The sequence below is a fragment of the Cylas formicarius genome, unplaced genomic scaffold (genome assembly GCF_029955315.1).
Source record: "Cylas formicarius isolate icCylForm1 unplaced genomic scaffold, icCylForm1.1 PGA_scaffold_3__17_contigs__length_32017465, whole genome shotgun sequence".
Classification (NCBI taxonomy): domain Eukaryota; kingdom Metazoa; phylum Arthropoda; class Insecta; order Coleoptera; family Brentidae; genus Cylas; species Cylas formicarius.
In genome coordinates, this window is record NW_026844326.1 from 31002332 (window position 1) to 31016772 (window position 14441).

Consider the following 14441-nt stretch of genomic DNA (forward strand, 5'->3'; position numbering starts at 1 on the left):
AAAATATACCTACAACAAGCCTTACAAAAATGGATGCACAAATGCAGAGGAATGGGAATCCCACTATTAAATGAAACAACATTATATACCCTTTTCTTTGCGGATGATCAAATACTCTTAGCACAAGATCATGATGATCTAGAATATATGGCACGAAAGTTAGTAGAAGAGTATGGAAAATGGGGATTAGAAGTTAACATCACAAAAACTGAAAGTATGACTGTAGGAGGAACATCTGGAAATATAACATTGGAAGACGGACGCCTAATAAAAGACTGCCAGGAGTATAAATATCTAGGACTAAAAATAACGCAGGACGGAAGATTAGATGAGGGAATAAAAGAAAGAATAATACAAGGAAGAAAAGCAATAGCCATGCTGAATGGGATCTTGTGGGACCAAAGTATATCCAAAACTAATAAAAAAACCATATATAATACAATAATAAAAAGTATCATCACATACGGAAGTGAGGTATGGCAGCTAAAGAACAAAACAGAAAATATGTTACTAGCAACCGAGATGGACTTCTGGAGGAGATCGGCTGGAAGATCAAAAAAAGAAAAATTAACAAATAAAAAGATAAGAGAGATTATGGGAATAAAACATACAATAGTAGACGACATAAAAACAAAGCAACTTATATGGTTTGGACACGTACAGCGCATGCCCGAAAACCGAATCCCGAAACAAATACTATTGTGGACACCGCAAGGGAAAAATAAAAGGGGAAGGCCTAGAAAAAGTTGGAAGGAGGGAATAGAAAAGGAACTAATAGAAAGAGAATTACCAGACCAGCTATGGTTAAATAGAGAAGAGTGGAGGTTAGGTGTCGGAAAACGGCGTAGAACGTTCTAGACCGACATATATATATATATATATATATATATATATATATATATATATATATATATAGGACCGATACCCCAATTAACTAAAGTTTGTTGTTCAACTAGCCGGTCACGACTACCGTTTTGTATATATATATATATATATATATATATATATATATATATATATATATATATATATATATATATATATATATATATATATATATATATATATATATATATATCGAATTGCCACTGACAAAACCGCCTACGCTTTAAACTTCAGTAACGGGAGCCTTATTCAGCCGTAAGTAGCGTTCAACTTTATCGGTCAACAAGGGAAAAACGTTATTTCCAATAAAACGCTTCAAATAAGCGATAAAGTAAAACAACGCCACAATGAGAGGTGCAAAAAGTCCCTAATGTCGCTACATGTCGTTAACAAATTACAGATTTTACCCTGAAATCTAATAAAGTGGTTTATGATAGAAAATGACTTCTTAACGGAAACGTAACACAACTCTATAGCGGAGGTTATGAATTAGATTAGCAAACGGATGATCCCAATTTATCATTGGTCAAATACATATAGCTAGTAGGGATTTAAAGGCCCGGCCTAATGCTGATAACGCAGGAACGGACGAAGCAATTATAAAACAATTTTTTAGAAGGTCTTAAAATCCCGTTTTCAACGAATGGCGCCTGTAATTGCCAATTTTCGCCGTCGGCCGATAAAACTTTGCGGTATTCAACAACCAATGTGGCCGCTGACAGATCGTCAATAAGTTTGGATGCCGCGATTTTAGGGCAATTTGTTTTCAAAATATGTCCAGAAAATATTAAATCTTCGAGTAAAATTAAGAGCGTTGGTGAAAACACTGTAATTTCGCAGAAATTATAAAAGTTCATGAGTGGGAGTCCTATATAAATCTTTTAAATTAACTTATGCATAAGGCAATACTTGCTTGTGTGTGGGTACGTTCTTTTTCTTACAGTTTTGACCGCACACAAAAACACGAAAAAAGTACGGAGATAATCACGAATCACTAAAAATGAAAACAACATTGGCACAGACTGTCAGTACTCTGTGACATTAGAAATAATTTGACCCGCCGTTGCCAATAATTCGGATTTTTATTTTACCACAATGTTGTGAAGTGGCAGATGCACGAAAGATCGTTAGAATTGCACGAAAATATCATGGTATTTTGCGACGCCTCAATTTTTACCAAAGTGATGCGACGTAATAAGTTAAGGTAGTTTCAATATTGTTTGTTTTTTAAACAGTTGACTTTTTTCTTTTTATATTATTTTTACGATTTGGGCTGTTCGTTAATTAAAAAACGTTTTTAATTGCCATGGTGTAAATTTAACAAGCAACCGGCCCACACAAAATTATAAAATAAAAATTCTGCAAAAATACAAAATGGCGCCTAGGTCACGTGGCGACGCCATTGTTAACTATAACAAAATGGATATACTTTCTTAGTTATCTTTATATAAAAATGCCTCGTTTTGAAACAAAAATATTTTGTATTTTAACATCTAAGAGGTTACACATTAATAAATAGTATTTCTTGGTTAACTATAACTAACCGACACACAGCACATTTTCAAGGGGCTGTCAAAATTAAATTAGTTTTAGTCTTTTACAGAAGCGTCAGGTGATTTTGCGGTGTTCAGCACATCACTCGGCTTCTTGAAACCTGGCCTAGGAGTTAATCCAGTAAATTTGGGTTCCCGAATGCTAGATCCCTGGTCTGCGGGTTTTAAAGTGAACACTGATCCAAAAGTAATATGCTGTACCACTGGAAATTTACCCAAAACTTCGACTTTATACATTTTGATAAGTCCACTGTTTATCTTGGACCAACTTGGCACTCCACTTATGCTCCACAATTGGTTCGAGTGCTCTGCGAATGGTCCCGTTTTTACTGAATTTATGTACTGAATACAGCTCATGAACATATACTCTTCAGCTAAAGAATTGACAATGTTCTCTTTAAGAAATGACGTCGGATCCAACCTCGGATGATCGATGAGTTGGGAGCTGCCCCAAATAAAAGGTACAAACTGGTAATCATCTAAGCTCCATACACCGTGGCTACCCGCTGGTTCCATTCTATATGTCTGCTGCAATTTTCTTGCTAGTGTTAAATACTTTACAAAGATTTTACAGGCTGTGGCTGCCAAATCGGCCTCAGTTAAAAAACCTATTTTGAACAATGCACACAGGAACATCAGAAAGGATATTTCATGACCCGTGCCGTAGTCTATTCTTGTGGCATTGCCAAAACTTTCCTGTAAATAAACTGCAATTTCGGGTAGTGCTCTATGCAGATTGGGAGGTAAAGCATTCTGTAATACGGTTATGGATTCTGTTTGCAATCTGTTATACCAACTTCGAAACGCTTGATTTCCAAACCTTTGCGGTTGCTGTATGGGTGGAATTTCATCTATCCAATGGCCAAGTCTATCTAGTAAGGTCATAATTTTATCGACGGCTTGTGACGCGTTTCGTGATCCGTCTGAATTGGTCGTTCCTCTGACGGCGTTGTTTATCGCAAATATGAAACCCATATACTCTAAATATGCTTCGGATCGATCCCACTTTAGCATGTCTTCAGGGGTTTTCACCAGTTTTATTGGCGTAATAAATTGATGAACGTCGCTTATTACGGCCTTTAAGGCCGTAGATGTATTCATTTTTGTTTTGCTAAATTTGCTCGGACAATTTCGAGGTTCGGCACTTCTTCTTCTTTTACTTCTATTGGTCAAGACTGCTGAGATTACTTGTAGATTTACACGGTGAATGGTGACTTTTCTTTATAACTTGGAAGGGTTTTTTAATTAAAAGGGATTGAAACCTCGACGGAAGTTAGGGGAAACGCATCGTTGAATTGAAAAGGGAATGGACGAATCCATGGTATTGCCGGGTGAAACGTGGGTATGACGTCAAACGTTTGATTGGAGTCCATTGTTTCCAAGGTGAACTCTCTCTTTAAACAATAAACACTTGCTTATTTCAACACAATTAAAATAGAGAGTGAATAGCAACATTAGACTGCCGTCAAACGGTAGAACGCCTTCTGTGGTTCGTTCCATGTCGGTTCCTTCCAGTATCCTTTGTTATGGGTTGAAATTTTGTTTGTGTTTTTGGTGTTTCTGGTGGTTTCGTTATTCACTCTTTTTTGAAATATCATTTGTGCTGGTGTGTGACCCAGACAAACAAAAATTGTTGACCGATTTTGATAATGGGCCAGTGTTCTGCTTCTTTACTTCTATGGCCAGGATCATCTCGCCATGGGCGAGTGTTGTGTTGAAGTGTACAACGCAGTTGAAAAGAAAAAAAGAAGAAGTCTTTTTAGTTAACCTGTTCCGCATTTACAGTTTTAGTGCTCAGTGTAATACAGTGTTTCTCATGGTACTTTTCGTACAAAATAAAAAAACCAGTGATGGAAAATAACCAAGGCGAGTCGCAGTTATTTGTTCTATTCAGCGGATATTCAAACAGTGAAAATTGCTCGGAGACTAATGTTATGAAGGCAAATTGTTCCTGTGTTTTGATAAAAGGCCAGCATAACATTATCATAGATACACGAACAGCGTGGGACGCGGAAGAGCTTTGCGGAGCTCTTCGGAAATTGGACATAACGCCGCAAAATGTAGATTACGTGGTGTGTACGCATGGACATTCTGATCATATCGGATGTAATTATCTTTTCAATAATGCGACACATATAGTCGGGTTCAGCATATCATTCAGGGATACTTACTTTTTAACACCAGATTTTGCTAATGGTGAGGAATATGTTATTAACAAACAGGTCAAAATTATCGCCACCCCGGGACACACATTGCAAGATGTGACGGTTTTATTTACAACACCTAAAGCTGAAATGATTGCAATAACGGGAGATTTGTTCGAAAAAGAGGAGGATATCCATTGCGAGACAATTTGGCAGAACGCGGGTAGCGACTCCATTGAATTGCAGAGGAGTAACAGAAGAAAAATCTTAAATTTAGCCAGTTATATTATACCGGGACATGGGCCAATGTTTAAGGTATTGGAAGAACATCGAATAAAAATTAATGGGGAGCAATAAAATTTAGATACAGGTCAACAACATTTTGCACAGTGCTCAGGGAATAATTTGGTTTAAATTAAAACCTGCTGAAAATTGAAATTTAGTTATTTCAATGCTTTATATTTATTTTAATGAACATTTTGAGAATATGTTACTTTGATTTGATAAGGTTTTGGTCTGAATGAAGTTTGTTGGGGTGTTTAGGATTGTTGAGCACCTTTTTTACTAATGCGAATTTTATGTATTTCTCTAAAACATACACATTTTCCAATAATGTTAATCCTGTATAATTTAAAAAATTGCGTTTTTACTGGATTTGGTATGTCAATTGTTTTTGTATTTTGGTTGATGGCAAATCTTCCTTCTAAAATTTTTCCAAACTGAGTAAAAAAGAGTCGTCAAATATCCCTTTAAATACCTTTTCACCCATGTGGTCGACACTATTGTAGAAAGGATGACATATCTCATTAATTATTTCTATCTATTCTAAATCTTTCGATTTTTTTTGAAAGTTGCGACCTTTTTTCCGGCATGCAAGTTAGAAGAAAGGACTGGTTGTTGCCTTTCTTGTTATTAATTAATTAATTATACACATATAATTTTTTATTATTTACCTTTGTATTATGCTGAAATCTTATGGAAATAAAGCTATCTTTATCTTTATCCTTATAAGCGACTCTCTAAGTTATGGATGAGCATCTTTTTTATTCTGGTCTGGTGTACATACGAGGGCAGCGCCAAAATTTCCCGGCCTGAATATGGAAGAAACAAAGCAGAGTAACATTTTTTTATTATTTTTCAATATAATCCCCCTTAACTTAAAAGAAAAAAACTTAAAAAAAACATTCTTTTGGTTTGTCTGCAAAATGAGCTAAAACAGCCTCCTTTAACTCACGTCGTTAAACCGCCGTCCACGTAAGTCCTTTTTCAAATATCCAAACAAATAATAGTCGCTGGGGGCCGTATCTGGGCTATGGGGAGGATGATCTATCTGTTGGAACCCACACTCTAAAATGAAAGCTTGTACAATACCATCACCATGGACAGATGCATTATCGTGCAAAAGACGCACGCCTCTGGTCGGTTTTCCTCGACGTTTTAGACGTATACAGTCTCGCAATTTATGTAATAATGTTGCGTAATATTTACCATTGACGGTGGTATTAGTTTCTTTAAAATTTATCAAAAGAATTCCTTCACAATCCCAAAAGATCGTGGCCACCACCTGTGTTGTGGACTGGCAGACTCTGAACTCTCTTGGAGGTGCTTTACCCTTACGACGCCACTCCATTGATCCTTTTTTCGATAGAGGGTCATAATAGAGAACCATAGTTTTATCTCGCGTCACAGTAGTTTTCATCACAGGCTTCGGTTCCGACCCACAGAGTTCCAAAAAAGACCGCGCACACTCGACACGGCGTTGTTTTTGAATAGCCGAAAGGTTTTTTTAGGAACCCATCTTGCACTAACCACTTGCATCAGAAAGCTTAGTAATTTCTGAGATTTCCTTGACCTTTAAACGTCGATCACTCAACACTACCTCTTCCAAAATCGCAACGATATCTTCTGTTATGACCTCCACTGGTCGACCAGTTCTTGAATCATCTTCAGGGGACTCTTGCCCCATTCGAAAACGTTTTGCCCATTCTTTCACTACAGAATACGAAGCAGAACTTTGGCCGTACACACCATCCAGCCTTTCTTTAATAATTTTAGGTGCTAACCCTTCTTTTGTCAAATCCTTTATGACTGATCTATACTCAATTTGCATTATTTGCGATTTTTTTTTCTGACACGTCTTGTTTAAAATGCTGTCAATAAAAAACTATTTGACGCAATACTTCATTTTTTTTTTCGCAGCCTACTAAGATGTATATTTAAAAGAAGACAAAGTTTTATCGTGATGCGCTCTATCTGGAGCTGCATCTCTATCTCAGGCCGGGAAATTTTGGTGCTAACCTGGAACAACAACAGAATATGAACAGAATGAGAAGGACGGAACTCCTTTTTTTGTATCAGTTTTTTAGTAGGTGTATATTCTGTGATTAGGAGTACGATAAAGTGCTTAGAAACAGTAAAGAAAAAGAAAGGCAACATTTGGGGTGGTGTTTAGAGTGACTTTTTGTTTTTTCTTTGTGTGACGATTGTGGACGATTTTTGGGTCTGGTCCTCTGATCAGTCTCATCATCATGAAACTGGCTGTTAGACTTTATTTAACAGAACCAAAATACCCACATGGGATAAAAATCCGGTAGGTAGGTACGGTAGGTACGGTAGGCGAAATCAGTATATGTCATTGTAATTGAAAAAAATATATTCATCTGCGGATGAAGAAGCGTCATGTTTCCTGGCAATGGTAGAACAGGATTTAAGTATTTTTAGTAATATCAAAAAACTAGAGTGTTGACTATATTACGGGACTCAACTTGGCAGAAAAAGAAAATGAGTTCACTGAATGAACTAGGAAAGACGACAATTAATAAAAGGCGTGAAAGTTGATTTTTTTTTATGAACTTTTGAAGAGCATTAAGGTGAGACTAGCACAATTTCATACGCATTCAAAAATGTATTTGAAACTAAACACCGTATTCTAAAAAAATACTGTCATATTGTTGTGGATAGGTAGTTGGAAGCTTTTGAATCTTTAGAAGTGGGTTGACGTCGTGGTTGTTATTGTTTATACCGGGTGTTTTCTGTATATAGAATAAACGCAATACGTTAATAAATGTGTTTTTATTACATTTTTGTACCACGCAAAATTTCGGGTTGACAGTTTATGTCACATATAGCTAGACGACAACGCGGAGTCCTTACCTGATTGTGTCTGGTCATCATGTCTATGAGAATGTGAAGTTAACAAATCTCGCCAGCAAACTGTAGTAAATAAAGAGAGTAGGAAGGGCCACATAATGGCTCTCTTTTGAAGGCGACAGATAAAAATGGCTATGGAAAATGGAAAAGTATACATTCTCAAGTAATACGTGTTTAAACTGTGTCATACGGTTTTCCATTTGTATTAGTTTAGAACCCAGTTCCTCGACTACTAATCTTGATAAGAAAGACTCTAGCTCAACTTGTAACAAAACAGATAATTTGGTTATGAATCCTCAACCTTTAATGACACGTACCGATGGAGTTGTTACAAAACCTGTTAAACCTGTTATTTAAACTTATGTTGTGTTTAAGAATTTATTTGAATTATTTTTAATTATTGTAAAAACGGGAGATGTGTAATACAGGGCTCTTTAGACCATTTGTATTAGTTTAGTGACCAAGTGATAGATGGCGCTTCCCATGAAGGGAGGTTGTCCCCCAATGACGTCACATCCGACAAGAAAAGAGAAGAACATGATTTCCGAGCACGCTAGAAATGAGTAGTAATGTTTTGGTTAGTTTACTGCCACGAATATAAAATAAAACATAAACAGCCCTTCAATTGTCGCACGACAAAGAACTAGACAACTTCGACCTCCCGTGTCCATCATCAACCAACTTACATTTCTTGCGAGTTGTAAACTTGGCAGTAAGTCAACGTTGGGTAATCAGTTTGATGTTTTGATGAACCTTATAATGACCCCTATGTTTTCCGCGACTGAGCTAAAAACACATCAAAATCATTTGGTTTTAAGTTGTTTGTTGGATTCGTTTTTTTTTATATTTTTTTCAGATTTATCCAGTTTCCATCAATCTTTGGATTTAGTTTGGATTATAGTTGTTTTTTAACGATTTTTAGAGTTCCTAAAGATAAGGATCGTTATTTTCATCGTAGGTAGACTCTTTTTTGAAGAACCATTACATTATCTTATCGCTAATTGCGGTGTACTCTTACCTGATTTTTAATATATTTTTTAATGTTATTCTGTGAACGAGCGCAAAATGGCCGTCCCATCATTGCCGATTGGAAGTTACCAAATACCAATTATTGGAATTGGTACCTTCACAGTAAGTAGCAGAGCCGCTTACGTTTTTTAAAGATATTTTTTCCATTATTATTACGCGTCTATTTGTTTTACTACTTTAGAGTGACTATATAGAATGATACATGATATTTTCTCTCTTTTTTTTCTTGTAACTCTATTCACCAGTACCCAGCGTTTGTCTACCCAAAATAATTGTTCTATTCTCGTATAAGAAAGCAGTAAAGTGCCTGAATCGGCCCCGTTGTAATGTAATTAACTAATAAACACGTGCTGAGTCCAAAAGGTCCAGGCATGATGAACAAAATAGATTTCTTGAATTGAACTTTGGTTTTTACTTCATGATTTTAAAGTTCCACACAGATTTTAAACCAAAATTTGCCAAAAAAATTCTTTTGAATTAATCAACAAAATTAAAGATATCAAAATCCCTTCTAACGCAACAATATTGTCTTTTGATGTACAAAACTTATTTCCCAGTATTCCAGCTATGGATGTGAGAGATTTAGTAGATTTCACCCTAACTCGGGTACATGTTAACCCATTGGTGAAACAAGATATATTAGATTGTTTAATAGTATCTTTAGACCAAAATTATTTTGAATTTAATGGATTAGATTTACATCTCTAAGGAAGGTTTGATTATGGAAACCCACTTAGTCCTTTGTTATAATAAACAATATCATACTAGAACATCCTTTAAGTAAAAGTTTTTTATGGTGGTATACATATGTGGACGATGTCTTTGCTTGCTTTGTTGGAACGGACAGACAATTGAATTCTTTTTTAAATTACATTAACTCAATACATAATCGTATAAAATTCACCATCGAGATTGAACAGGATAACTCTAATTAATTTTTTAGACTTAACTATTACGAAAGCGCAAAACAAATTAGATTTTTCAATATATCATAAACCTTCACATACGGACACAGTCATACATAACAGCTCAAATCACCCTTATACTTCTAGTTCTTATTTATTTTGATAAATAGTTTTTCACCCAGTAAAAGCCACCTCAATTCAAAACCAATAATATTAGGTCACGGACGGTGAAACCCTGGAAAAAACTTTGGACGCCGCACTGGAAGCGGGCTACAGGCACATCGATACCGCTCACTTGTACCGGAACGAGCATATTATAGGCAGGGTCCTCGGGAAGTGGTTTTCGTCTGGAAAACTCAAGCGGCAGGACCTTTTCGTAACCACCAAGTTGCCGTTTTACGGGGTATATCCGGAAGGGTACTTTCGACGATAACCCTGGGGTTCGTTTTTACGTGACTGGTTTCTAGGGTGGACAAGTATTTGACGGAATCGCTGGCGGCTCTTCAACTTGACTACGTAGACTTGTACTTGGTGCACTGGCCGATCCGGATGAAATCGTTGGGAGACGAGTGGAACACGTTGGCTTTCGAAGGTTTGCCTACTGATCACGTGGCGGTCTGGAAAGTAAGACCCGGTCACGCGTCTTTCTGTTGCAATGACGCTTATTGTTGCTTATTGCTTATTATTATTATTATTAAAAAAAAACTACCTACTATTAATAATTTTTAACAAAATTGTCTGATAATAAGTCTGCCAGTCAACAAAAAAGGTGATGGCCACGATCTTTTGGGATTGTGAAGGAATTCTTTTGATAGATTTTAAAGAAACTAATACCACTGTCAATGGTAAATACTACGCAACATTATTACATAAATTGCGAGATTGCATACGTGTAAAACGTCGAGGAAAACTGACCAGAGGCTTGCGCCGTTTGCACGATAGTGCACCTGTCCATACTGCTGGTGTTGCACAAGCTGCCATTTTAGAGTGTGGGTTCCAACAGATATATAGTCCACCTATGGCCCCCAGCGACTATTATTTCTTTGGATATTTGAAAAAGGACTTACGTGGACGGCGGTTTAACGATGAAATTGAGTTAAAAGAGGCTGTTTTAGCTCATTTTGCAGAGAAACCAAAAGAATATTTTTTTAAAGGGATTGAGTTGTTAATAAGTGTATTGAAGTTAAGGGGGATTATATTGAAAAATAATAAAAAATTGTTATTTTACTTTGTTTTTTCATATTCAGGCCGGGAAATTTTGGCGCTGCCCTCGCACCTCCACTGTTTCTTATTAGGGATTTTACCATAGACGATCCCGTTTTTTTAATCGATAGCGATGACTGTCTTTCCTTGATACGCTCTCGTAAATACTATATTATCTTGGGAAATCTTATTTTTAATTGATTTTACCATAGACGATTGTGTTTTCTAGGAAATGGAGAGACAGGTGCGTTCCGGACGCGTCAGAACTATAGGCGTGTCGAATTTTAACCGGCGTCAGGTGGAGAGGCTATTGAGTGTCGCCGAAATCAAACCCGCGTGCAACCAAATAGAACTGAACGTCTATTTGCCCCAAACCGAGTTCGTAAACTTTCTGCAGCGAAATGGAATCGTCGCGGTTTCCTACTTTTCCCTAGGGAACCCGGGACTCAAGGCGCAGAGGCTTCGGTCGGGAGTGTGGTGCGCAATCGGCCTCTGAAACCCTGTGAAATTTTTAAATAAGTCACTTCAGGACAGAGGAGAAACCGGACGTGTTGGCGGATCCGGTAGTGCGACGAATCGCGAGGAAGCATAAGAGATCTCCGGCTCAGATTTTGCTGAAAGTTCTGACACAGAGGAACGTCGTGGTGATCCCAAAAAGCACGACGCATAGCAGGATAGAAGAAAATTTTCGATTGTTTGATTTTACTTTGGACGAGGAAGATGTGACGGCTATCGCCGGAATAGAGATCGGCGAGAAGGCTAGGTTGAGCCACGTCAAATCGTATGTGTTTGAATACCTCGCGCTCCTAAATTTTGTCCAACATGTTATTTTTTTCAGCGTTCAAAATCACCCGGAATATCCCCATCCAATACCCGACTAACCAAAACTCCGTTTTGAGATTAGTCTCTTAGGTTTTTGGAGTTTGGATTGGTACTTGGACAGTATAAATAAATAAATAAATAAATAAATAAACGGGTCTTTGTTTTCCAACACATTTCAACAAAATACAAAAATACGTTTTTGTTGTTACTAGACAAAATTTCGTTATACAGATAGGTTTTATATCTCAGGGTCTGTTCTGCGCTCTCAGTTCCGTGATCGAAAACGTTATTGGACTAAAAGATCCGCGAGATCCAGTGCTATAAACTTTTGCTCTTGGAAATTTTTAAAAATATACAGGGTGTGGCCGGAATACGCAAAAAACTGAAAATTGGAACAGAGAATTTCCGACATATATAATAAATGTATTAAGTGTTCTAAACTTGGAGCTATCGACTGCAGAAGTTGCAGGGAAGTAGAACTAGTCCGCATTTGAACAGTTCAAGTGCAATTAAATCGCGCAAAGTATTTTTTTAAAATTTTGAAAAAATTTTTTGGAATCATAAAACGCGCGAGATCCGAGGCTATACCTTTTGTTACATGCATTTTTCGATTACATACAGGGTGCTTTAGTGACCAAGACCATGAAAATTGTTCTTTCCGCTGTAAATCAAGATTCGTAAAAAATATGGCTAATCGGTTCGAACAGTATTACAGCCCTCGTCAAGAGCTACAATTTTTCTTTGCTTGTATTGTTTTTTGAATATTAAAAAGTACTACTACGTTACTTAAGGAAAAAAAAAAAGTGGCCCTCATTATACGATTTTAAAGCCGTGTAAAATTATTTAATAATTCCAAGTTGGTAACGAGTGAACACAAAGTCGTATCATTTGAGTTTGTCCTCCCTGAGCGTGCTTATCCCCGTGGTTTCCTGTCGTAACCTGTTATGTCGCTGGTTTTTGATACTTAGTTGCACGAGTAATTTTCATGGTTATGTCAATTGCAAATGCCATGCATTAAGGAAATGTAACTAATACAATTAAATTAAATCAAATCAGATATTCACGGTTATTATATAACACTTATTGAAGTGTAACAATTTTTGAGAATTTGCGATTCTGCTTAAGGCTGTTCTATTTTGCATTACATAGTTATAAATTTATGCACTCAACCCCCATAATTGAGAAAATTTTCAGGACTGAGCAGCTAATTACCAAAATTATATTTCAAGCAAAACAATGGTCGTTTGCATCAGGTAGGTTTCGAACCTACGCTGCCAAAGAGAATCTGATTTCTAGTCAGACGCCTTAACCGACAGACCAAGGCTAAATCCGATTGAAAGTCGAACTATTTCTGGTGATGTGTAATGCGTTGAAATATAGAAATATAAGGCCATTATATTTTTATAAATTTATGTATTCAATCCCCATATTTGAGAAAAATTTCTGGGCCGAGCTGTTAATTAAAAAATATATATTTCAAGCAAAACAATAGCCGTTTGCAGTAGGTAGGTTTCGAACCTACGCTGCCATAGAGAATCTGATTTCTAGTCAGACGCCTTAACCAACAGACCATTGCTAAATCTGTTTGAAAGTAGAACTATTTCTGGTGATGTGCCATTTGAAATATAAGGGCATTATAATGTTATAAATTTATGTACTCACCCCCATAATTGACAAAATTTTCTTGACTGAGATGCTAATTACAAAAATTATATGTCAAGCAAAACAATGGTCGTGTGCAGCAGGTAGGTTTCGAACCTAAGCTGCCATAGAGGATCTGATTTTTAGTCAGACGGCTTAACCGACAGACCAAGGCTAAATCTGTTTGAATGTGGAACTATTTCTGGTGATGTGCCATGCGTTGAAATATAAGGCCATTATATTTTTATAAATTTGAGTATTCAATCCCCATATTTGAGAAAAATTTATGGGCTGAGCTGTTAATTAAAAAATATATATTTCAAGCAAAACAATAGCCGTTTGCAGTAGGTAGGTTTCGAACCTACGCTGCCATAGAGAATCTGATTTCCAGTCAGACGCCTTATCCAACAGACCAGGGCTAAATCTGTTTGAAAGTAGAAATATTTCTGGTGATGTCCCATTTGAAATATAAGGGCATTATATTGTTATAAATTTATGTACTCAATCCGCATAATGGACAAAATTTTCTTGACTGAGATGCTAATTACAAAAATTATATGTCAAGCAAAACAATGGTCGTGTGCAGCAGGTAGGTTTCGAACCTACGCTGCCAAAGAGAATCTGATTTCTAGTCAGACGCCTTAACCGACAGACCAAGGCTAAATCTGTTTGAATGTGGAACTATTTCTGGTGATGTGCCATGCGTTGAAATATAAAGCCATTATATTTTTATAAATTTAAGTATTCAACCCCATATTTGAGAAAAATTTCTGTGCTGAGCTGTTAATTAAAAAATATTGCTTACACAACTGAGTATCTCCGAAATTTATGAAACTAAGGACTGCTAACTGCTCCGCTGCGAAGAAAGCCCAACTCCAAGGTCACACTAAATGGTTGAAAGAAGAACGAAGACGTCACTACAAAAAAAGGTCTACATTGGATTTATTCTGAATTATCCCACGGACTTAATAATCAAAAATCAAAACTGTAATTACAGATCCATCACTTTTTAATAACAGTGAAAAACGAGCTTACAATATTCAGCTGTAAAAACGACACCATGTATAGGCCATGACAGTGCAAAAATACATCCCGCAGATTACCTTCTT

The 14441-nt window shown here is 36.6% G+C and overlaps 2 protein-coding genes across 3 annotated transcripts; one reads left to right on the plus strand and one right to left on the minus strand.

Moving 5' to 3' along the window:
• Window positions 1–2204: 2204 nt before the first annotated feature.
• On the minus strand, window positions 2205–3652 carry LOC132699430 (serine/threonine-protein phosphatase 2A activator-like). The gene has a single exon (XM_060666129.1). The coding sequence runs from the start codon at window positions 3537–3539 to the stop codon at window positions 2475–2477; it is 1065 nt and encodes a 354-aa protein (XP_060522112.1). The 5' UTR covers window positions 3540–3652; the 3' UTR covers window positions 2205–2474.
• A 562-nt stretch (window positions 3653–4214) lies between these two features.
• LOC132699852 (1,5-anhydro-D-fructose reductase-like) lies at window positions 4215–11810 on the plus strand. Of its 2 annotated transcripts, XM_060666787.1 has the most exons (7): window positions 8307–8459; window positions 8589–8863; window positions 9884–10083; window positions 10134–10290; window positions 11099–11346; window positions 11399–11650; window positions 11708–11810. In XM_060666787.1, exons 2-7 carry the CDS (start codon window positions 8798–8800, stop codon window positions 11748–11750), a joined length of 966 nt encoding a protein of 321 aa, XP_060522770.1. In that variant the 5' UTR covers window positions 8307–8459; window positions 8589–8797; the 3' UTR covers window positions 11751–11810. The 2 variants fall into 2 exon arrangements, with proteins under 2 accessions (XP_060522769.1, XP_060522770.1); XM_060666786.1 differs by lacking the exons at window positions 8307–8459; window positions 8589–8863 and adding an exon at window positions 4215–4897.
• The last annotated feature ends 2631 nt before the right edge of the window (window positions 11811–14441 follow it).

Bases quoted from the DNA above. Each gene is read 5' to 3' on its own strand.
- LOC132699430 (XM_060666129.1), bottom strand. From the start codon at position 3,539: ATGAATACATCTACGGCCTTAAAGGCCGTAATAAGCGACGTTCATCAA.
- LOC132699852 (XM_060666786.1), top strand. From the start codon at position 4,289: ATGGAAAATAACCAAGGCGAGTCGCAGTTATTTGTTCTATTCAGCGGA. The intron at 4,898-9,883 runs GTATTGGAAGAA...CAATAATATTAG, and splicing joins GACATGGGCCAATGTTTAAG to GTCACGGACGGTGAAACCCT. The intron at 11,347-11,398 runs GTGCGCAATCGG...AAGTCACTTCAG, and splicing joins AGGCTTCGGTCGGGAGTGTG to GACAGAGGAGAAACCGGACG.